Raw genomic sequence first — 24,323 nt, 5'->3', positions numbered from 1 at the left:
ATCCCAAAGCATCAGAGTGCAATTCAGAGGGGTTACTTGTAAAGTTGTAGCTGTTGTAGGGAACAAAATGCTGTATAAGCTGATGTCTCCTCTGTTGTGCTGGCTCCTGACCCATTATACCAACTGCACTCCACCTCTTATCCCAGCTAGCGGTCTCCAGAGTGATGCCAGCAGCAGGAAAGAAGAGATTGTCAGGTCAGTGTGAAGCAATACACTGGGCATTATAGTATATTACTGTTTGCACATTGATGTTCTGTGGTTTACCTGCACCGTGAGTGTACCTGCAGCTTTCCTGTGGGTTTGCTGTGCTTATAGATTTCAATTATAACCTGTGGGTTTGGAGTACTTTCTGAATGCAGGAGTGCTTTCAGAAAGTGCACTACAAGTGCACCATATAAAAGAAGTCTATGGAAAAACCCAGGAAGGTTGCATATGCACTGCGCTGCACCCACAGTGCAGGTAAACCACAGCACAACAGTGTGAAAGCAGCCTTATAAGGGGCTCAGAACAGTAAGGATTTTTCTACATTTGTAGTTGTTTGGGGGGTGGTAAAACCCCGTAGTAAAGGTATGTTTTTACCGCTCCTGCCCCCACCACACTCCCTTAAGCTGCAGTGGTCAGGGTTGTACACATATCACAGCTGCAGAAAAAGTTATACACCCTGTCATGGTCGCTGGGTGAAGCACCTGCCAAGCATGACGCATTCAAATTAATGATGCCGCTCTGCAAGTGCCCTGCAAACTTGTGCAGTACAGCAAACAAGGGGTTAAAGCAGGCAGCATTGTTTTGCTTTCTCACAACTTGCTTTAATCCCTTGGATCCCACAGAAGCATGCAGTTGTAGGGCGATTGGAGAGTGGCAATCGGTAGCACCCGCCAAAATCAACAGGGGGCTTAATTTATGATGCAGCATGTGTACACCTTTGGCTGCTGCTGAGTGTGTATCACAGGTGATGAGGAGGCAATATCTTGTCTCACCACTTGATTTAAACTCATGATTGCCGTGCAATGCACGCTATTGCTACACGGTAGTGGGGCAATTAAAGGTTTAAATCAGGTGTGATGAGGCGATGCTGTGCACAGTGATCTTTGACTTCTCCCATGTTGTTCAGGTAGATCTCTACCCCTTTCAGGTTGCCTACCCCTGGTTTAAAGCATACCATGCAGGGCAGAACAACTAGTTCACTTTAACCACACGCCAATATATGTTGGCAATGTGGCACGGGTGCGCAAAATCACATATGGGTATGTCGTCCCTTTAAGAGCCGCCAGGATGCACGTGCGCCGCCAGGGGCACACATGTGCCACCCGAGTCACGCGCACATGGGCTGCATGCCAGGGGACCCAATACGTATGGCCGGCTGGCACAATCACCAACGGCAACACGCGATCGTGTGCATGAGTGATTTGTGTGCTGTTAGGCGAGAGGAGACATGTCGTTTGTTGCTAGTAAAAAGGAACAAAGATATGTCTCCTCTCTTACTCAGTCCTATCCACATACAGTTAGAACACACACTGAGGGAACACATTTAACCCCTTGATCACCCCCTAGTGTTAACCACTTCCCTACCAGTGCATTTTTATAGCACTGATCACTGTATAAATGTCAGTGATCCCAAAAATGTGTAGAAGAATATATATTGACCTAAACTGATGAAGAAATCTGTTTGTTTAAAAACATTTTTGGGGATATTTATTATAGCAAAAAGTAAAAAAATTGTTTATCTTTTTCAAAATTGTTGCTGTTTTTTTGTTTATAGCACAAAAAATTAAAACTGCAGAGGTGATCAAATACCACCAAAAGAGAGCTCTATTTGTGGGAAAAAAAGGACGCAAATTTCGTTTGGGTACAGCATTGCATGACCGCGCAATTACCAGTTAAAGCGACCCAGTGCCAAATTGTAAAAAGTGCTCTGGTCAGGAAAGGGGTAAAATCTTCCGGGGCTGAAGTGGTTAAGCAGTTAATCTAGCTCATAGCTTAGTAGGTCCATTTCAGAATTTCTAAGTATCAATTATAACTGTACAAATGTAGGCCTTTCAAACAAAACATTTGAAGTAAGGTCTTAATAACCTTGCGCAGCAAAGCACCAGAATAATTTTTTAAAGTCTAGGCTACCATAATGATTTTTAACTTTTTTTCCCACTAAGATGCATTGAGATATTTATGCTCTTTTCTTGTGTAGTATGATTACACCATAAATACTATATTAAAACGATTCTCATAAAATTGTGTTTTTTACATTGATAGTACTAAACAAAGTGGCATGCTAGTATTTAAAGCTTTGTATTTTTTTTTTGTCATACAGTTCCATGGTTATTCGCGACTTAACCTTGCGCAGCGCTGCTAGCTTTGGCTCTTTCCATCTGATTCGCCTTCTCTATGATGAATACATGTTTTATTTAGTTGAACATCGGGTTGCCCAGGCAACTGGAGAATCACCAATAGCAGTCATGGGAGAGGTGAGTTTGTCAACACATATTTAACTGAACAGTTTATTTATAGCGGGTCCATTTAGTATTTCTTTGTTAGTAATGGTTATATACAATATAAATTGTGAACTATATACAGGATTCAAGTACATAATACTACCTTAGTAATTTATATGGTCAATGAGATAAACACAGCTTTTCTACTTACTTTGTATGTCAGTAGTACAGTTAGTGTGAAGCTGACCTAAAACATTTAAGCCGCTTATATAATTTAAGTGATTTGTCAGCATCCACTTCACAATTTGCAAACCACCCTTGTAAACTGGCATCTTTCATACTGTTTATTATTATTTTGAATTGGGTTGAATTGAATGCATTCCTGATAGGTATATAATGGAAAATTGTCATCCATACTTACCGTAATTTTCCTTTCCTGGCTCTGCCTGAGGACAGCACAACCTCGGGCCAACCCCGCCCCTTGACCCCGTATAGGACACCCTTGTATAGAAAGAGGCAGGCAGTACCTGGTGCAGGTGTTCTTATGAATAGCTTGCGACAGTCCAGGGAGAGTATGTGCTGTCCTGAGGCAGAGCCAGGAAAGGAAAATTACGGTAAGTATGGATGACAATTTTCCATTTTCCCTGCTCAGCCTGTGCTTGCCAGCACAACCTCGGGACCTAACTAGCACACACAAAGGGAGGGAAACAAAATGAAACTCAGACACCAGATGCTGCCAAAAGGAAAATTTATTAACATCAAGACAGAGCAGAAAACAATACAGATGTTCCCATGAGACCTAACTGGGCAGATGCTACATCTAGTTTGTAATGTTTAATTAAAGTATTAGGGGAACTCCAGCTCGCTGCCTTACAGACCACGTCCGCTGATACCTTGCACCAGGCCACCCAAGATGATGAGACCACTCTGGTTGAGTGTGCCCGAATCTCCTGGGGAGGGGAGAGGTGCCTTCCAGTGAATATGCCATATGAATTGTCTTCACCACTCACAATGAAATTACCCTTGGAGAGGCTGGCATGCCCATTCTGGGGCCACTTGGATATATAAAAAGAGCTTCAGACTTTCAAACCGCTTCCGTTCTCTCCAAATACATCTGCAACATGGTCTTCAGGTTTAACTTGTGTAAATACAACCCTTCCGGGACTATAGGTGGCGGTGGAAAGGCTGGAAGTACCGACTGCCAATTGAAGTGGAACTCCGAAGAGACTTTCGGCAGGAATTTTGGAGAAGGACGTAACGCAGCTCTATCTGGGAAAAACGTGCAATAGGGCTCCTTACAAGAAAATATGGCAATATGGGAAACTCATCTACCTGAAACCATTGCTGTCAGGAACACCATCTTTAATGTTAGGTAATATATTGAGCTGGTCGAGTCCAGAAAAAAAAGGTGACTTCAGCAACCCCTTCAGTACCAACGGTAGGTCCCACCTTGGGAACATGGAATGAATCAGGGGGCTGAATCTTGATGGTCGCCCTGAAGAACCTGATCACAAGTTGTTTTTTGGCCCAAGGAACGTCAGTCAATGCTGCCAGTGCCGAAACTTGTACCTTAATGGTATTGTAACTGAGGTCTACATCCAGACCGGACTGAAGGAATGACAACACATTAGCCACAGATGGGTTCTAAAACGAAAATCCCTGTTGAGTGGAAAATGTCTCGAACTTCCTCCAGATTCCGTGGTAGGTGGTCTTAGTAGAAAGTTTCCTTGCTGTAAGTAGGGTTGACACCACTGATTCAGACAGATTCAGGCTGTTCAGCCCGTCCCTTTCAAAAGCCATGCAGTCAAGGCTAGGTGGGCTGGATTGGGATGAAACTGGTCGTGCCGAAGGAGCAGGTCCCGATTTTGAGGCAACTTGACTGGTGGGCATGTCGCCAGGTGACAAAGGAGGGAGAACCATGGCCTCCTCCGTACAGAACGGAGTAATCATTATTGCCAAAACCTTCTCCTCCATGATCTTCAGTAATGACTGAAGGATTTGAGCCATCAGGGGGAAAAATGTACACCCGTTTGAAATTCCCCTCCTGGGAGAGACCGTCTTGTGCCAGAACCTGCGGACAGAAGAACCAAGAGAAGAACTAGGGAACCTGACAATTTTTCGATGTTGCCATGAGGTCCACCTCGGGAACCCTCCATTGATTTAAGATCTCCCTGAGATATTTCGGGTTCAACCTCCACTCTGTGTTGTTGGTGAAGTTGCAACTCGTCCGAAATGACTGCAGATGCCACTTCCGATCCTGGGGGAGAAGGCAAGACTTTCCTCTCATCACCTAGCAAATCGCCTCTTCCAACATCTCACCAAAGAGTTTATTCCCTCAGAAGGTAATGGAGAATAAAGTTTGCTTTGAGGCAGAATCTGCGCACCAATGCTTGAGCCAAAGAGCCCGTCTAGCCGTGACTGAGTGGGCCGTGATACGAGAGGTGAACCTAACCTAGTCCACCGCTGCCTCCGCTATGATCTCAGCTGCCAACTTCAAGCCTTAAAGTTTTTACGAGAATAGTTCCTGCACTCGGGAACCTAACGCGGACTCCACAAGCCCAGACCCTGATGGCTTTGGCAATTGAGGTCAGGGCCACCACCGGCCTGCAGGCAGCCCCCGCAGTGGTGAAGGTCCTCTTCAGTTCCGAGTCGGTTAAAAGACACTGTTTCTTCCAATGGTAGTGTGATATGCCTTGCGAGACGCTGTAAGGACGCATCTACTCTAGGAGGGGTAGCCCATGGTTCCACGTTCGAGGGTCGGAATTGGCATAACTTATTAATCCTATTCCACAGTGTCGATCTTTTATCCGGCTTGGACCACTCCTCCATTAACTACTTGATCTCCACTATGTTAGTAAATTTTGGAAATTCTCTCTTCAAATTTAGGTAATATTTTCCCTGCCCCTGAGTGGCTGAAGATTCTTCTTCCCAATCGATTGCCAGCTTGGCCGCAGATATAAATGAGGATACCAGAGAAAAATCAAACAAATACATGTCCAAACTATCTTGACCAAAAGTCCCCTTCTGAGTCAGAACTAATGGCTCCAGATTTACAGGGAGTCCTCCTCTCTTCTCCTCAGGCGACTAGTTCCTGCCACCACAGAAGGGCCTGGCAACATGACCCTTACTCCTTTTTCCACAGCTCTCTTGATGTATAACTCTACTTCCTCGTTGAACACTTGGCCTTGGGAAGCTTCCTTAAAGCATCACTTACAAAGGCGTTTGTTCGGTAATGGAACCACACCACAAGTATTAGTGACCATATCTGCCGGGACAGCTGGTCCATGATTGATGGACGATCGATGATGCCCAGATGATGGGCCTGCAGAGTCTGCTGAAGGGCTACGCTGGATATGGTTGCGCTTTGACTTTACTTTGGAGTGGGAAGCGCGAGGATACGGAGAACTATGATCACTAGAGGATGAAATTGTTCTCTTGTGGCTCCTGAGTGAAGGACCTCTCTCCCTGCAATAAGGAGGAACTATTAGTAAGCCCGAAACAGACAGCCGGTGCTAGAAAACAAATAAATTCCCTATTTTTTTCTCTAAAGCCTGAACATACTGCACTTACCAGCTGGGCAAGGCTAGTGAGGCAAATAAGACAAAAAAATCTTCTGGGGACCGTCAGCAGGCTGCAGGGGAAGCAAGGCAGAATAATTGCACACAGGCAGAGAAGGAGAAGGACACAGTACAGGCAGATCCGGCGATAAGCTTACCAGTCTGGTAGATCAGTGTTGTGTACTGAGAGCCACACAGAAGCCTCCCCCTTGTAGGTTTAAATTTGCCACCCTCTCGCCATTTCGGCCAATCAGAAGCAGCGGACTGGAGAGCCAATAACAGCTGCAACTGACCAACCAATCCGGACATGAGTGGTGACGTAATCCACCTGCGCCAGCCTCACTGGAACGCAGGTGGAACGCAGAACAATAGGAAGAGGAAGGGAGGTTTTTAAAAACCTCACTGACATCACTACCCGGCGCCTGGCCGAGCTGACATGGACGCTGGGACCGGATGGAGGGGAACAGAAACCTTATCTAAGTAAAAACATGCAAAAAATAGGGGAAATGAAAAAGCCCAGGATAGCCGATTCCCACACGACTTACGGCATTTAGACTGCACCTCACTCCGGGACCAGGAGAGCCCTCCTCAGAGAGATTTACCCTCAACAAAGGACCTTCCACCACAGGAACATACGGCAGGCAGTACAAACAGGAATGTCCGGAGCAAGGACAGAATGAGAACACTTGCACCAGGTACTGCCTGCTTTTTATCCGCCTATACAGGGGTGTCTTATACGGGGTCAAGGGGCTGGGTTGACCTGAGTTCGTGCTGGCATGAGGCTGAGCCAGGAAATTGACATATTATATTTAAATTCATATAGAGCAATATTGAATTCAGTCATTTTGTAACGCATTCAGCTGCATGTGTATGATTAACTTTAGCTATTGGGCTATGTGAACAACAGGCTGTTTACAGCAATAGAGTTAAGCCTTTTAAACATATTAAAAAAAGACCAAAAGCAGAACTTCACCATAAAGGTTTATGTCCTCCTTCTCCCCACATCTGCCTAATTAGGCACATTATATTTCCTGCTCACTTACTTTCACCGATACGGTGGTTTAACCAGAAATGAAGTAAGGAAATATCTGTAGCAGGCATACAGCAATATAAAGTTTACAGGAGTTCTGGCCTTCCCCTCTGCTAAAAAAAAAAATACATAAAAAAAAAATCCTTATTTCTGCCTGTACTGCTGTTGCAGAATTTCCCCACATTCCTGACTGATAAAACCATTATCGCTAGGGCCAATGTGTGAAGGGAAATCTACCCGATCCCCAGGTATGAGTAACAACCCAACTGAGGTTCAAATTTTGATTTGCGCTATAAAAAATAATTGTTGGCTAGAAATATACTTTACTTTCCACCTGCTGGCTTTTTTCTTATAATTCCTGACATATCATAAAAAAATAAAAAATAAAGAGAGGAGCATTACATTCCCATTAATGCACACTGCATATATATTTATATCTATTCATACAGTATCTCATAAAAGTGAGTACACCCCTCACATTTTTGTAAATATTTTACTATCTTTTTACATGTGACAACACTGAAGAAATTACACTTTTCTACAATGTAAAATAACTCAACACACAGCCATTAATGTCTAAACTGCTGGCAACAAAAGTGAGTACACCCCTAAGTGAAAATGTCCAAATTGGGGCCAAAGTGTCAATATTTTATGTGGCCACGATTATTTTCCAGCACTGCCTTAACCCTCTTGGGCATGCAGTTCACCAGAGCCTCAGAGATAGCGACTGGAGTCCTCTTCCACTCTTCCATGACGACATCACAGAGCTGGTGGATGTTAGAGACCTTGTGCTCCTCCACCTTCCATTTGAGGATGCCCCACAGATGCTCAATAGGGTTTAGGTCTGGAGACATGCTTGGCCAGTCCATCACCTTTACCCTCAACTTCTTTAGCAAGGCAGTGGTCGTCTTGGGGTCGTTATCATGTTGGAATACTGCCCTGCAGCCCAGTCCCCGGAGGGAGAGGATCATGCTCTGCTTCAGTATATCACAGTACATATTGGCATTCATGGTTCCCTCAATAAACTGTAGCTCCCCAGTTTCAGCAGTACTCATGCAGACCTAGACCATGACATTCTCACCACCATGCTTGACTGTAAGCATGACACACTTGTCTTTTTGCTCCTCAGCTGGTTGCAGCCACACACGCTTGACACCATCTGAACCGAAAAGGTTTATCTTGGGCTCATCAGAGCACAGGACATGGTTTTAGTAATCCATGTTCTTAGTCCACTTGTCTTCAGCAAACTGTTTACAGGCTTTTTTATGCATCACCTGTAGAAGAGGCTTCCTTCTGGGATGACAGCCATGCAGACCAACTTGTTGCAATGTGTGGCGTATGGTCTGAGCACTGACAGGGTGACACCCTACCCCTTCAACCTCTGCAGCAATACTGGCAGCACTCATACCTTTATTTCTCAAAGCCAGCCTCTGGGTATGACCCTGAGCAAGTGCACGCAACTTCTTTGGTTGACCATGACGAGGCCTGTTCTGAGCGGAACCTGTCCTGTTAAACTGCTGTATGGTCTTGGCCACCATGCTGCAGCTCAGTTTCAGGGTCTTGGCAATCTTCTTATAGACTAGGCCATCTTTATGTAGAGCAACAATTCTTTTTTTCAGATCCTCAAAGAGTTCTTTGCCATGATGTGCCATGTTGTGCCATGTTGAACTTCCAGTGACCAGTATGAGAGTGAGAGCCATTCACATCTGAGCCCTTGTAACACTAACGAGTCACATGGCATTGCAGAGGGAAAATGGCTAATTGGGCCCAATTTGAACATTTTCACTTAGGGGTGTACTCACTTTTGTTGCCAGCAGTTTAGACATTAATGGTTGTGTGTTGAGTTATTTTGAAGGGACAGCAAATTTAAACTGTTATGCAAGTTGTACACTCACTTCTTTACATTGTAGCAAAGTGTAATTTCTTCAGTGTTGTCACATGAAAAGATATAATAAAATATTTACAAAAATGTTAGGGGTGTACTCACTTTTTTAAGATACTGTACATACTGTGATCAAGGCAGTGGCCGGCTGAAAAAGGGAAAAGAAAAAAAAAATGGAAAAAAAAAAGGCAGTGGCCGAGCCTAGCGTTCTATATATATTATATTTGCACAAATCTACAGATTGTGATCTGTAGCCTGGCTAGAGTTTCTGGTGGGTCAGATGGGAAATTATTTAAGGTCTATTATATCAGCCTATTGAGATAACCTTCACTCATTTCTCTTAAAGTCATAGAATGGTCAGTACATTTTGTCATCTTGATCTCTATCATATGTATATTGTCTTTAGTGACCACAGTTTGTTCAACTAACTTTTTAATCTTTCAATTGGTTCCAAACCAATTTGCTCAGCCTGTTGTAAATATTTTTATTCTATAGGTCCAAAATCATTGTGTGCAAAAAATCACACCAGCCTTATCACTGGTCAGCTGGTCAATGATAAAATCTGCCAGATAAATTTAATCAGGTGTTCACTGTGATTGGTCGATCACTTTCTTGTTTATTTTCAGTAAATTTCAGTTAGACATAGATCTAACTAGCCAGCACATGGGCAGTATAGACAGAGAATATGATGTGTAGCTTAAGCTTTTAGCAAATAACTTCAGATATTGGAAGCTTGTAAATGTATGCAGCACATTTTTCTACAATATATTTATATATATAAAACTGTGAAATGAAAGTATTTTTTGTTTACCTATTGTAGTTTGGCGACTTAACCGATGGATCTCCTGGTAATATGGACAAAGGTAATTATCTACTTATCTCTTTGACAGCTTTAAATCGATCATTCTTTGTTCTCATTGTGACATCCTTTCCAAGCCATTTACAAATCTTGTGTTAAGTATTTGCATCTTTGTTATGTGATTGGTACAAAGATGTAGTCATCAAAGTATTTTCAATTAGCAACATCTGTGCTGCCTAGTGACCACAAATAGGATTAATACCAGGGGAGGGCTGGCAGGCTTAGGCCAGGGGGGCAAGTCCAGTCAAGTGGCCCATTGAACCACCGAATCAGCTCACTGAGGGCTCCATTCAAAGCAGAAGAACCAAAATGCAATGCAGGCCCATTAGGGGCACCAGGACGCCGCCCCCTCTCTCCTCTCCACCCCCTATATGTATCCTGCTGCAATTCACCTTCTGAATGGTCTAGGAGGTGGCTGTGTGTGTCTGTGCTGCTGGCCGTGCGTGCCGGAGGGGGGGGGATTGGTTGGGCTAGTCCACTGGTGGGGGGGGGTTAGATAAGTCCGCTGGTGGGGGGGAGGGTGTTAGATAAGTCCCCTGGTGGGGGAGGGTGTTAGATAAGTAGGCTGGTGGGGGGGTGTTAGATAAGTCCGCTGGAGGGGGAGAGGGTGCTAGAAAAAAAACAAGAGCAGCCACTGCCAAAATTTAAAATTGTCATGATGGCTATGCTATTAGAGGTGCGCATCTTCACTGGCCTCACGGTTCGATTTGATTACGATTATCATGTCAACGATTCGATTCCGCGATGCATCATGGTTACTGTGCGCGGTTTTCTTAAAAAAAAATTCAAGCAGTCAGGAGAACTTAATTTTCTTATTTTATATGTTCTTAAAAAAAAACACAACACTCCGTGCATGCAGCAAAGTCTAATCACAGCAGACAACTTAGTTCCAGTTCCAGCCCCCCCCCCCCCCCCCCCACCAAAAAAAAAAATATATACTACAGGAGATGGTCAGAGACTGCAGATATGATACAGGAGTTGATCAGAGACTGCAGACATAGTACAGGAGGTGATCAGAGACTGCAGACATAGTACAGGAGATGATCAGAGACTGCAGACATAATACAGGAGGTGATCAGAGACTGCAGACATAGTACAGGAGGTGATCAGAGACTGCAGACATAGTACAGGAGGTGATCAGAGACTGCAGACATAGTACAGGAGATGATCAGAGACTGAAGACACAGTACAGGAGGTGATCAGAGACTGCAGACATAGTACAGGAGTTGATCAGAGACTGCAGACATACTACAGGAGATGATCAGAGACTGCAGACATACTACAGGAGATGATCAGAGACTGCAGACATACTACAGGAGATGATCAGCGACTGCAGACGTAGTACAGAGGATGATCAGAGACTGCAGACATAGTACAGGAGATGATCAGAGACTGCAGACATAGTACAGGAGATGATCAGAGACTGCAGACATGGTACAGGAGGTGATCAGAGACTGCAGACATAATACAGGAGATGATCAGAGACTGCAGACATAGTACAGGAGATGATCAGAGACTGCAGACATAGTACAGGAGATGATCAGAGACTGCAAACATAGTACAGGAGATGATCAGAGACTGCAGACATAGTACATGAGATGATCAGAGACTGCAGACATGGTACAGGAGGTGATCAGAGACTGCAGACATAATACAGGAGATGATCAGAGACTGCAGACATAGTACAGGAGATGATCAGAGACTGCAGACATACTACAGGAGATGATCAGAGACTGCAGACATAGTACAGGAGATGATCAGAGACTGCAGACATAATACAGGAGATGATCAGAGACTGCAGACATAGTACAGGAGATGATCAGAGACTGCAGACATACTACAGGAGATGATCAGAGTCTGCAGACATAGTACAGGAGATGATCAGAGACTGCAGACATAGTACAGGAGATGATCAGAGACTGCAGACATAGTACAGGAGATGATCAGAGACTGCAGACATAGTACAGGAGATGATCAGAGACTGCAGACATAGTACAGGAGATGATCAGAGACTGCAGACATAGTACAGGAGATGATCAGACACTGCAGACATGGTACAGGAGGTGATCAGAGACTGCAGACGTAGTACAATAGGTGATCAGAGACTGCAGACGTCATACAGGAGTTGATCAGAGACTGCAGACATACTACAGGAGATGATCAGAAACTGCAGACATACTACAGGAGATGATCAGAGACTGCAGACATACTACAGGAGATGATCAGAGACTGCAGACATACTACAGGAGATGATCAGAGACTGCAGACGTAGTACAGGAGATGATCAAAGACTGCAGACGTAGTACAGGAGATGATCAGAGACTGCAGACGTAGTACAGGAGATGATCAGAGACTGCAGACATAATACAGGAGATGATCAGAGACTGCAGACATACTACAGGAGATGATCAGAGACTGCAGACATAATACAGGAGATGATCAGAGACTGCAGACATAGTACAGGAGATGATCAGAGACTGCAGACATACTACAGGAGATGATCAGAGACTGCAGAAATAGTACAGGAGATGATCAGAGACTGCAGACATAGTACAGGAGATGATCAGAGACTGCAGACATAGTACAGGAGATGATCAGAGACTGCAGACATAGTACAGGAGATGATCAGAGACTGCAGACATAGTACAGGAGATGATCAGAGACTGCAGACATAATACAGGAGATGATCAGAGACTGCAGACATAATACAGGAGATGATCAGAGACTGCAGACATGGTACAGGAGGTGATCAGAGACTGCAGACGTAGTACAGGAGGTGATCAGAGACTGCAGACATAATGTGGCAAGTAGCCAGCGCTAGGTCCTAATGCGCTGTTGCCATGGAGACAGAGACCAGTGCTATAAAATTTCGGTGTCGGGAAAGCAACCCTGGTTGTTCGCCCCACTGGTCCGCTGTCGGATGATTCCCCCATCCACCTGGAATGTGTAGATGGGGGGAATTGGATCATATTTTTTTTCCAGTGTAATGACAAAAAAAAGCAATCAATATATGGGCTGCATAAGTGGCTTAGTGGTAAGTGGATGTTGGGAGAACAGAGCGGGGGAGGGAGACAGATAGGGGAGAGAAAGGGACAGATCAGTTATCAATGTGTAACGAAAAATGCAGAGCTCACTTATTCAGGGAGGAGGCTGGAAGTTCTCACAGCTTGGAATGTGTAGCTGCTGCTGTTCATTTCTCCCGCGCTCCCTCCTCTCTCCTCTCTTCCCCCTCTCTCCTCTCCCCCCCTCTCTCCTCTCTCTCTCCTCTCCCCCCCTCTCTCCTCTCTCCCCCCTCTCTCCTCTTCACAGCTGTACATCGGGATAGGAGAGTGGGCGTGCCAGTCAGACACAGGGAGAGAGAGGAGGAGGGGCAGCTGTATGCAGTACAACTACATTAGTCCGTTGCTAGGAGGGGGGGAGTGAACTTCACTGGGCTGTGTGTGAGACACACCGCTCAGCTGCAGCCACCAGCCCCTAAATGTACAGACTGATCATTCTGTCCTACGGACGGGACAAATCAGTCTGTTTTTTCTCTGTCACAAGGATAATGGGAGGCTTCCAGCACTGCATTGTCCCTCCCACAGTGCAGGATCAGACAGACAGCTACATAAGCCCAGCAGGTCACGTGCAACGTGACGTTCTTGACGCCGGGTGTCCCCTCCCCTGACGTGCCACTCACCTGGCCGGCCTCTGAGACTCCTGGGAGGTGGGAGTTGTAGTTTGCTGCGTTCACACTTCCAGGAGCTTTAGCGCAGCCGGACTACAACTCCCACAATGCAGCGCAGGCTGGGCAGCAGCATCGAGCCAGCCAATCAGTGGCCGATGCTATTAACACTGTGTGACTCAGGCCGCCCCTCACAGCCTGAAAAAAAAATGAACAGCCAGCCAGCGCAGCGGCCGTTTTAAAGATAATGTAGGCACCGGCCTGGGGGGAAATTTCCACCCTGCCCCCCGGCCCAGCCCGCCCCTGATTAATACCAATCAAATGTGACAGAGAATGAGCTTGGTGGCTCATTCATTGCATGTTTGATGCACATTTCTGATAATGGAGTTGAAAATTACAGTAAGAACTGTTTTCTTAAAGACGAAATCCTGCTTCAGTTTTTATTATTGTGTCACTTTGTCCGATCTTCCTAGGTGCTATATAAGCTAACTGCCTGGTCGCTTTCCCCATGGCCACCCTAACATGCAGCTAGCAAGGAGAAGCCTGCCTTGACAGAAAGCACTTTTTGTTATCTTCAAGCACTGCTTGTCTGGCATGCCCCTCTTCCCCTGCATTCCTTGTGAGGGCCTTATCTCGGGCAATGCTTGGAGTGCTGTTAGCCACTTTCTTACTGGGCACTTATACCACCTTCCTGCTCAGGCCAATTTTCAGCTTTCAGCAGTCAAACAACACTGTACCCATATGAAATTTTTATATATTTTTTTTCAAACAAACAGAGCTTTCTTTTGATGGAATTGAATTACCACTGGTGTTTTTATTTCTTTTTTTGCTAAACAAACAAAAAAGACCAGCAATTGTTAAAAAAAAAAAAAAAAGTTTTCCATATTTTGTTAGAAAAATTTGAAAATGTTTCTCCTTCAGGGGAATCTCTGTGTAGGTTCACAGCTAGTCTTAGATAGCACCTGGGTAGTTAGGACAAACTAGTACATGTGCTTTGTTCCCTGGGGAAAATAGCATATTATGACAAAGTGAAGTAGGACTTATTTTGTTAATGCTGAAAAGTACAACACAATTAGTGAGATATCTGATCAGTCCCATATTTATATGCAGCTGGACAAAGACCAAAAACCTAAAGCCAAAGAACCTTTATCAGTTAAACGTATAACAAGAAGCCCTGGATGTGATGGTTTGGCCCCCACAAAGCCTTGATCTCAATATCATTTAGTCTGTCTGTGATTACATAAAGAGACAGGTAGAATTGAGACGGCCTAAATCCACAGTTCTCCAAGATGTTTGGAACAAACCTACCTGTCAAGTTCCTTAACCACTTCAGTCCCGGAAGGTTTTACCCTCCTTATGACCAGGCCATTTTTTGCAATACCGCACTGCGTTACTTTAACTAATAGACTAATAATAAAATTGACGTCCCTTTTTTTCCCCTACAAATAAAGCTTTCTGTTGGTGGTATTTGATCACCTTTGCAGTTTTTATTTTCTGCACTATAAACAAATTGATGTCCCTTTTTTCCCCACAAATAAAGCTTTCTCTTGATGGTATTTGATCACCTTTGCAATTTTTATTTTTTGCGCTATAAACAAAAAATTTTGATTTAAATTTCTTCATTAATTTAGGCCACTATATATTCTGCTACATATTAAAATGGTAAAAAAAATGATATATATATATATATATATATATATATATATATATATATATTGATTGGTTTATGCAACACTGGCAGGGAAGGGGTTAACACCAGGGGCGATCAAAGGGTTAAGTGTGTCCCTAGGGGGTGCTGCCCCCAGAGGCTACTGCACGATGCGACGTACAGGTACATAGTTTCGCGCAGCCAGACTATCTTAACGCAGTAAATGCGCGGAAGGCGGTCCAGAAGTAGTTCAGATAACTGTGTGCAAGTGTGCGTAGGAAAACTGATGCTCTTTTAATGGCAAAAAGGGTGGTCACAAAATATTGATTCAAATAGTTGTTTTCTTTATGTTTATGTCCTTTGTACTATTCATTTCATTTTTTTCATATCATCCTCACTTTACAGCATTTTCTTTTCACAAGTGCCTAAAATATTTGCACAGTAACTATGTGTTTGGCACCCTGCCATAAAAGCAGAAAGTAAGAGTCCATTCACACAGGGGCAACACGACTTGTAGGCGACTTGAGTGAGGCAACTTGGACACGACTTGAGTTAAGATCACAGCGCGACTTGGGACGACTTCAACACGACTTGTGCTGACTTCAACCTGACTTGGGACGACTTACAAGTCGCCCCAGGCCAGGCGACTTTTGCCGTGGCCAAGCAGAGAATGAGCTCAAGGGGGAACTCGACGCCAAATTTCTGAAAAAAAATTGGCGTGGGTTCCCCCTCCGAGAGCATACCAGGCCCTTAGGTCTGGTATGGATTCCAAGGGGAACCCCCCTACGCCGAAAAAACGGCGTGGGGGTCCCCCCCAGATCCACACCAGACCCTTATCCGAGCACGCTACCCGGCCGGCCAGGAAAGGGGGTGGGGACGAGCGCCCCCCCCCCCCTCCTGAGCCGTACCAGGCCGCGTGCCCTCAACATGGGGGGGTGCCTTGGGGGAGGGGGGGCGTGCGGCCCCCCCACCCCAAAGCACCTTGTCCCCATGTCGATGAGGACAAGGGCCTCTTCCCGACAACCCTGGCCGTTGGTTGTCGAGGTCTGCGGGCGGGGGGCTTATCGGAATCCGAGAGCCCCCTTTAATAAGGGGGCCCCCGGATACCGGCCCCCCACCCTATGTGAATGAGTATGGGGTACAATGTACCCCTACCCATTCACCTGTGAAATAAAGTACAAAAAAAAACACAACACAGGGAAAAAATATTTTATTGCACAGCTCCGGGGGTCTTCCGTCTTCGGGGGTCTTCTCGCCGGACTCCTCCGCTATCTTCTTGTAGCTCTTTTGCTAGCGGAGGAGTCCGGCTTTCTTCCTCGCCGCCGGCCTCTTCTTCCGACTTCGGGGGTCTTGTCCCCCTCTTCAGTTCTTCTGCCGGGCCACCGCGCCTTCTTATAGCTCTTTTAGAGGCGGTGGCCCGGTCTTCTGTCGCCGCCGCCACCTTCCGTTCTTCTCCTTCTTCTTCTCCTGGAGATGTTGACTCGACGAGCTCTCCGGCCACAATGCCAGGGACGCGCTCCGCTGCCACTTATATAGGGACAATGGGGCGGTGTCACATGGGTTGATGTCACATGGGTTGGTCACATGGGTTGATGTCACATGGTAAGGGACGGGGTCACCATGTGACATCAACCCATGTGACCAACCCATGTGACATCAACCCATGTGACACCGCCCCATTGTCCCTATATAAGTGGCAGCGGAGCGCGTCCCTGGCATTGTGGCCGGAGAGCTCGTCGAGTCAACATCTCTAGGAGAAGAAGAAGGAGAAGAACGGAAGGCGACGGCGGCGACAGAAGACCGGGCCACCGCCTCTAAAAGAGCTATAAGAAGGCGCGGTGGCCCGTCAGAAGAACCGAAGAGGGGGACAAGACCCCCGAAGTCGGAAGAAGAGGCCGGCGGCGAGGAAGAAAGCCGGACTCCTCCGCTAGCAAAAGAGCTACAGGAAGATAGCAGAGGAGTCCGGCGAGAAGACCCCCGAAGACGGAAGACCCCCGGAGCTGTGCAATAAAATATTTTTTCCCTGTGTTGTGTTTTTTTTTGTACTTTATTTCACAGGTGAATGGGTAGGGGTACATTGTACCCCATACTCATTCACATAGGGTGGGGGGCCGGTATCCGGGGGCCCCCTTATTAAAGGGGGCTCCCGGATTCCGATAAGCCCCCCGCCCGCAGACCCCGACAACCAACAGCCAGGGTTGTCGGGAAGAGGCCCTTGTCCTCATCGACATGGGGACAAGGTGCTTTGGGGTGGGGGGGCCGCACGCCCCCCCTCCCCCAAGGCACCCCCCCATGTTGAGGGCACGCGGCCTGGTACGGCTCAGGAGGGGGGGGGGCGCCCGCTCGTCCCCACCCCCTTTCCTGGCCGGCCGGGTAGCGTGCTCGGATAAGGGTCTGGTGTGGATCTGGGGGGGACCCCCACGCCGTTTTTTCGGCGTAGGGGGTTCCCCTTGGAATCCATACCAGACCTAAGGGCCTGGTATGCTCTCGGAGGGGGAACCCACGCCAAATTTTTTTCAGAAATTTGGCGTGGAGTTCCCCCTTCAGAGCTAATAATTCTGTCAGAGTCGCCTCCGTATAGACGGAGATCCGACTTGGAGGCGATCTCCATTGAAATCAATGGGTACCGGTCGCCTACAAGTCGGATAGAAGTAGTACAGGAACCTTTTCTGAAGTCGGAGCGACTCAGTAGTGTGCATTAAGACGGCTCTCATTCACTTACATTGCTTTTTAAATGTTGTCCGACCTGAGGCGACCTGAGGCGACTAGGGGCGACCTGAAGTCGGATCAGGAGTTGCCCCTGTGTGAATGGACTCTAAGGGTAGATCCCCCAGCAGGGAGACAGACTGACAGCAATAATAACCTTACAGAGTTTGTCACTGTCCTCCCTTTCCCTATACAAACTGAAAAGAAAAGTACAGTTGGTATTGGGCTTTATTAGTACCTTTGTTATTTTTTAAAGCTCAACTATGGTAAAAAATTTAAATCATATATTCATTTCTACCATGTATTTCAATATATTTCCTGCCTACACCTATTAATCTGAACGATTTTGAAGTTTGTAAACTTCTTTGCTAAGATCCCCACACATTTACTATCTGTCTCACATGTAGACACTGCTATGTCACACAGTTCACAGAGCCTACCTCTGAACTACCGAGGTGCTGAGAGGAATAGTTTCAGGAGGTGGAGTCTATACAGGAATCACTGCTTACAGGCACCAATGAATCATGGGATGTGTAGTCCTTAAAAATTGAACGTAAACAGCAGTGAATAGGCTACAAAGCATGCATGAAATCTAGGAAGTTGACAGAAATTTTTCGTATTGCTATTACAGTGCTCATGTTATAAAATTAACGTGCATGCTGTGACCGTAGATTTTCTTTAACCGCTTAAGGACCAAGCCTCTTTCTGAGGTTTGTTGTTTACAAGTTAAAAACTGTTGTTTTTTTTGCTAGAAAATTACTTAGAACCCCCAAACATTGTACTTTTTTCCTAACATCATAGAGAATAAAATGGCGGTCATTACAATACTTTCTGTCACACCTTATTTGTGCAGCAGTCTTACAAGCGCACTTTTTTTTGGAAAAAATACGCTTTTTGAATTAAAAAATAAGACAACAGTAAAGACGTTTAAAAAAAATCTTCAGGTTGCATGTTTTGAGTTACAGAGAAGGTCTAGGGCAAGAATTATTGCTCTTGCTCTACCGATCGTTGCGATACCTCACGTGTGTGGTTTGAACACGTTTTCATATGAGGGCGCTACTTGCGTATGTGCTCGCTTCTGTGCACGAGCTCAGCGGGAAGGGGCGTGTTTAAAAAAAAAATCTTATTTATTTTACCTTTTTATTTTTACACTTTTCTTTTAAAAACAAAAAAAAGTGTCACTTTTATTCCTTTTACAAAGAATGTAAACATCCCTTGTAATAGAAAAAAAGCATGACAAGACATATGAGATCTGAGGTAAAAAAAAAACTCAGATCTCATATTTACACTAAAATGCAATAAAAATAATAAAAAATAAAAAAAATTGTCATTTGGAAAAAAAAATGGCCCTTTAAAATCTATGGGTGGAAGTGATGTTTTGATGTCGTTTCCGCCCTGCAATGGTATGGAGACGGATGGGGGCCATCTTCCCCTCACTCGTCTCCATACCCGGGAAGGAGAAGGATCCGATCACTACCGACAGCTCTGGTAAGCGGCAGAGGGCACCGGAGAATGGCAGGAGGGCCCCTCTCCCGCCACCGATAAAAGTGATCTCGTGGCGAATCCACCAGAGACCACTATTATTTGAAACGAGACCGCCCGCTGAAGAAGAGGATACCGGGGTTATGGCAGCTAGCTGCTGCCATAACAAAGATATCCCTCTTTAAAGACAGAGAACGTATATCGGCGTATGGCGGTCCGGAAGTGGTTAAGTATATTGTTGCTCTTATTAAATAAATATAGGATTTGGCATATTTCTGTTTTTTAATGGTTGTTTATTTGTGCAGATGAGGGAAGTGATGTAGACAGTGAAATGGAAGAGGAAATGGATGACTGTGGAGAGCCCCCGGCAAAAAGGGAGAAGACTGAGTTGGCTCAGGCATTCCAGGTGGGCTGTATGCAGCCATCACTAGAGGGCAACGTCCAGCAGAGCCTGGTTTTGAACCAAATACACAGCGAGCACATTGTCTCAAGCACTCAGACCATCAGACAGTGCAGTGCCACCGGGAATACCTATACTGCAGTCTAGTGAATATTAAAGATTTTCAAAAAGAAGTTTATAATATATGTATGATGGGCTTAAGAGTATGGCAGAAACGCAGGATATGCCTGAAGGTCGACTGTTGTCAAATTTTCCTATTGTGACCTTAACTTTCTTTGTCAACCTTGCCCCAAGCACACTTTCCTCTACTTTTCCCAGTGTACAAACATGTTTTTCTTTGTGCTTGGTGTTAACGTTGTTTTTATATGATTTCTGGTTTTATTCATGTTATTGTTTCAAGCAGATTGTATCACAATTCCTAATTCCTTGACGTTCCACTGGAGTTGTTTTAATACTGGATTTTTTTTTTATATCTATTTTACTGCTGAGTTGTATTGTAGTTATTTTATTAGTTGCACATCTTTTTAAGAAAATGCTGATCATTTACACTGGAGAAAAAAGGTGCGGCAGCAGATGAATGACACTAATTTTGGGAATCCCCTTATCTATCTATGTAAGATAAGATATTTATACCTATGGAGGTAATTGTTTTGGCTGTTGTTCTGTTGCGCGAAGGGAGTATTCAAGCAACTTCTTTGTGCCCTACAAATCACGATCATGGCCTGCATAAAATATTGCAGTATGCTAAAGTTGTGAAAAAATGTATGCTTTTGTGTAATGGTGAACAACGCAATCAACTTCCGTTAACTGTATCCATCTGTTTTAGGAAGATGCCTGTAAAGGCTGAGGGTCTCTTAGCAAGCATCTTTCTGTAACGTTTATTCAGCTAAGTGCACCCTCAGCTACACTGTTAAGATACTACTGATTGTGCATTTGATACTATTGCACAAATGCTATATGCTGTTAAACCAAGCTGATAACTGAAGGTATGAGATATAAAAACCCAAATTCTGGGCTTATTCAGTAAAACTGCACAAACTACAATGATTACATGCAAAGTGCATTAACCCCCCAAAAAAAAATCAGATTTCAGTGAAATGGAGTCAAATCCACAAGAATGATTTCTGATTTGTTGGTATCCATTATTGAACTTTGCATATTGCTCTTATCCTCACTGATTAAGTCTAGCATAAACCTTTAACCTCTTCAACCCTGATGGGTTCTTTGAAGCAGTGCAAAATTACACAGTAGACATAGCCTCACAGTCAAAATGAAGTGGAAGGAACCTAATCTGATGTTACCAAAAGAGTGCCATGTCAAGACTCAAAACTCAGGGAAGATGGGGTTAAAGACATGTATGTCCAGAAAAGATAAGGACCAATGTCATATGTTTGTGTTCCTGCTATCCCAGAAACTATTTCATAACAGTAGTTCATTCTGCTGCTAGTAAGCCGTGTAAGTGTGTGTATGTATATATATATATATATATATATATATATATATATATATATAATATCTATATGTGTATATTTAGATATAGATATACGCACAGTATTTCACAAAAGTAAGTACACCCCTCACTTTTTTGTAAATATTTTATTATATCTTTTCATGTGACAACACTGAAGAAATTACACTTTGCTATAATGTAAAGTAGTGAGTGTAAAGCTTGTATAACAGTGTAAATTTGCTGCCCCATCAAAATAACTCAACACACAGCCATTAATGTCTAAACCATTGGCAACAAAAGTGAGTACACCCCTAAGTGAAAATGTCTAAATTGGGCCCAATTAGCCATTTTCCCGATGTCATGTGACTTGTTAGTGTTACAAAGTCTCAGGTGTGAATGGAGAGCAGGTGTGGTAAATTTGGTGTTATTGTTCTCCCTCTCATACTGGTCACTGGAAGTTCAACATGGCACCTCATGGCAAAGAACTCTCTGAGATCTGAAAAAAAAGAAATGTTGCTCTAAAAAAAGATGGCATAGGTTATAAGAAGATTGCCAAGACCCTGAAACTGAGCTGCAGCATGGTGGCCAAGACCATACAGCAGTTTAACAGGACAGGTTCCACTCAGAACAGGCCTCGCCATGGTCAACCAAAGAAGTTGCATGCACATGCTCAGGATCATACCCAGAGGTTGGCTTTGGGAAATAGACGTGCCAGTATTGCTGCAGAGGTTAAAGTGGTGTGGCTGTAAACCTGCCAGTGCTCAGACCATACGCCACACACTACATCAAATTAATCTGCGTGGCTGTCATCCCAGAAGGAAGCATCTTCTAAAGATGATGCACAAGAAAGTCCACAAACAGTTTGCCGAAGACAAGCAGACTAAGGACATGGATTACTGAAACCATGTCCTGTGCTCTGATGAGCCCAACATACCCAAAATAAACCTTTTTGGCTCAGATGATGTCAAGCGTGTGTGGCGGCAACCAGGTGAGGAGCAAAAAGACAAGTGTGTCTACAGTCAGGCATGGTGGTGGGAGTGTCAGGATCTGCATGAGTACTGCCGAATCTGGAGAACTACGGTTTATTGAGGGAACCATGAATGCCAACATGTACTGTGACATACTGAAACAGAGCATGATCCCCTCCCTTCGGAGACTGGGCCACAGGGCAGTATTCCAACATGATAAAGACCCAAAGATGACCACTGCCTTACTAAAGAAGCTGAGGGTAAAGGTGATGGACTGGCCAAGCATGTCTCCAGACCTAAGCCCTATTGAGCATCTGTGGGGCATCCTCAAAGGGAAGGTGGAAGAGCGCAAGGTCTCTAACATCCACCAGCTCTGTGTTGTTGTCATGGAGGAGTGGAAGAGGACTCCAGTGGCAACCTGTGAAGCTCTGGGGAACTCCATGCCCAAGAGGGTTAAGGCAGTGCTGGAAAATAATGGTGACCACACAAAATATTGACACTTTGGCCCCAATTTGGACATTTTCACTTAGGGGTGTACTCACTTTTGTTTCTGACGGTTTAGACATTAAAGGCTGTGTGTTGAGTTATTTTGTGGGGACAGAAAATATACAGTTATACAAGCTGTACACTCACTACTTTACATTGTAGCAAAGTGTCATTTCTTCAGTGTTGTCACACTAAAAGATAATAAAATATTTACAAAAATGTGAGAGGTGTACTCACTTTTGTGAGCTACTGTGTGTGTGTGTATATATATATATATATATATATATATATATATATATATAGACACATACACACACACACAAATGCAGAAATTATAGAATGCAAGGAATGTAGCAACCTGTATAGTATTTAGGATTAAGAACCTAGGTTCTTAGCACAGCAGTTCATGATAGCAAGGTTGAGATTTTTAGAGACTGCTGTTCAAACAAGCTTTCTTTACTGGATATGTTGTAACTATACTGTGTAGAAAGACTGAATTATGAGCAGTAAGCCACGTGCCTATCCTTAACAGATATTTATTTTTATTTTTTACATAAATTTCCCAGACACCTAAACACTATTGATATTAAACTTATTACATTTAAAACTAGGCTTTATCTTTAGGCATTTCAGAAAGCTTTGTCTAGCTAACCATCTATATATGACATGTCTATTTGATCTTTCAGCACTGTCTGCTAGGAAAGTTAATAGTTATTGCCCTTCTTTTTCTGCTGACTTTCAGGCCTGGTAGTTCACCCAGTAACATCATGCCATTGCTCAGTATTATTAAAGGTAGCCTTCCACTTTATTATTCCTAATCCGTTGAATTTTGAAAGCATTTTCTTTCATGAACAAGACTAATTGGAAAGCTATCACGTTCCGTGAAATATATAAGCCTAGTTATGTAAGAAGCATAACTTGGCTGTACACAAATTTATTTCAATATCCTATTTCTAATTTTGTACCAGAGAAACACCAAAATAGATTCAATCAATAGGACTCGTGCCTTTAAAGGAAGCTTGCGTGAACGTATCTTTTATATAATAATCAGGGCATCAAGGACTGCTGTATTAATGTGAGTAGGATAAAGTTTGTGAAAAGAGTAAAGTGAGTGTAATATATTTTAGGCAGTGTACCTGGCACACCTCATTGGAACTTGTCCCCATTTGTGTAGGGTTTGAACAGGTGGCTAGACACACCATTGCCATTTAAGAATGTACATCAGGGATCACAGTACCTCGCCTATTTCATGGTGCCTTAAACAGAACTGAAGCTAAGGTGTAGTTGAATTTATTTTCGTTCTTCTTGTTAAATCACTTTTTTTTTCTGCAGCAAGGTGTGCCTGTTGTTTTTAAAGCCCACGGAATGTGGGTAAAAGTCCTAATTTTGTAATAAATTAGAAAATACTTTCTGCTCTTTTAGATTGAAAATGAACAGTTTGTGAAAAATGAAAATGTGTTTCCCCATTTTGTAACTAGATGTATTTTGCTTTAGTGCAAGTAGCAGATACTAGCGATTATTGGAAATGTGTCCACAAGTAGCTAAAATGTCCAAGGCCCCCCTAGCTGCATGTACTTATTGCTGTGAAAAGAAAACCACTCCAGCAAGCATACTAATTAGGACACATTCCGTTGTGTAACTAGAGTTGGCATAGCTGCAGCGATGTTCATCCTTTTAGGGATGGCAGGATGTGCACTCCAGTGAAACCCTCACATATTGCCTCCTAGTGCATGGTTTCCATGTGTCTTGAATAATTCAAAGTAAT

At 44.2% G+C, this 24,323-nt stretch overlaps 1 protein-coding gene across 4 annotated transcripts in view; it reads left to right on the top strand.

The window, feature by feature from the left end:
* Positions 1-21,179, top strand: part of RFX3 (regulatory factor X3) — a 456,270-nt gene extending 435,091 nt beyond the window's left edge. For 3 of the 4 annotated variants that reach the window (XM_077475023.1, XM_077475024.1, XM_077475022.1), the window contains 3 exons: positions 2,306-2,459; positions 9,716-9,758; positions 19,560-21,179. In XM_077475023.1, coding sequence (XP_077331149.1) covers positions 2,306-2,459; positions 9,716-9,758; positions 19,560-19,801 — 439 coding nt within the window. In that variant the 3' untranslated portion in view covers positions 19,802-21,179. The remainder of the gene's footprint in view (positions 1-2,305; positions 2,460-9,715; positions 9,759-19,559) is intronic. The other variant, XM_077475025.1, reaches the window with a different exon arrangement.
* Positions 21,180-24,323: the final 3,144 nt, after the last annotated feature.

This window comes from Lithobates pipiens, unplaced genomic scaffold, assembly GCF_037356315.1.
Source record: "Lithobates pipiens isolate NorthernLeopardFrog02 unplaced genomic scaffold, aLitPip1_a1.2 Scaffold_13, whole genome shotgun sequence".
NCBI classification, from domain to species: domain Eukaryota; kingdom Metazoa; phylum Chordata; class Amphibia; order Anura; family Ranidae; genus Lithobates; species Lithobates pipiens.
The sequence above is the reverse complement of the archived record's forward strand: the minus strand, read 5'-3'. Positions and strand labels throughout refer to the sequence as shown.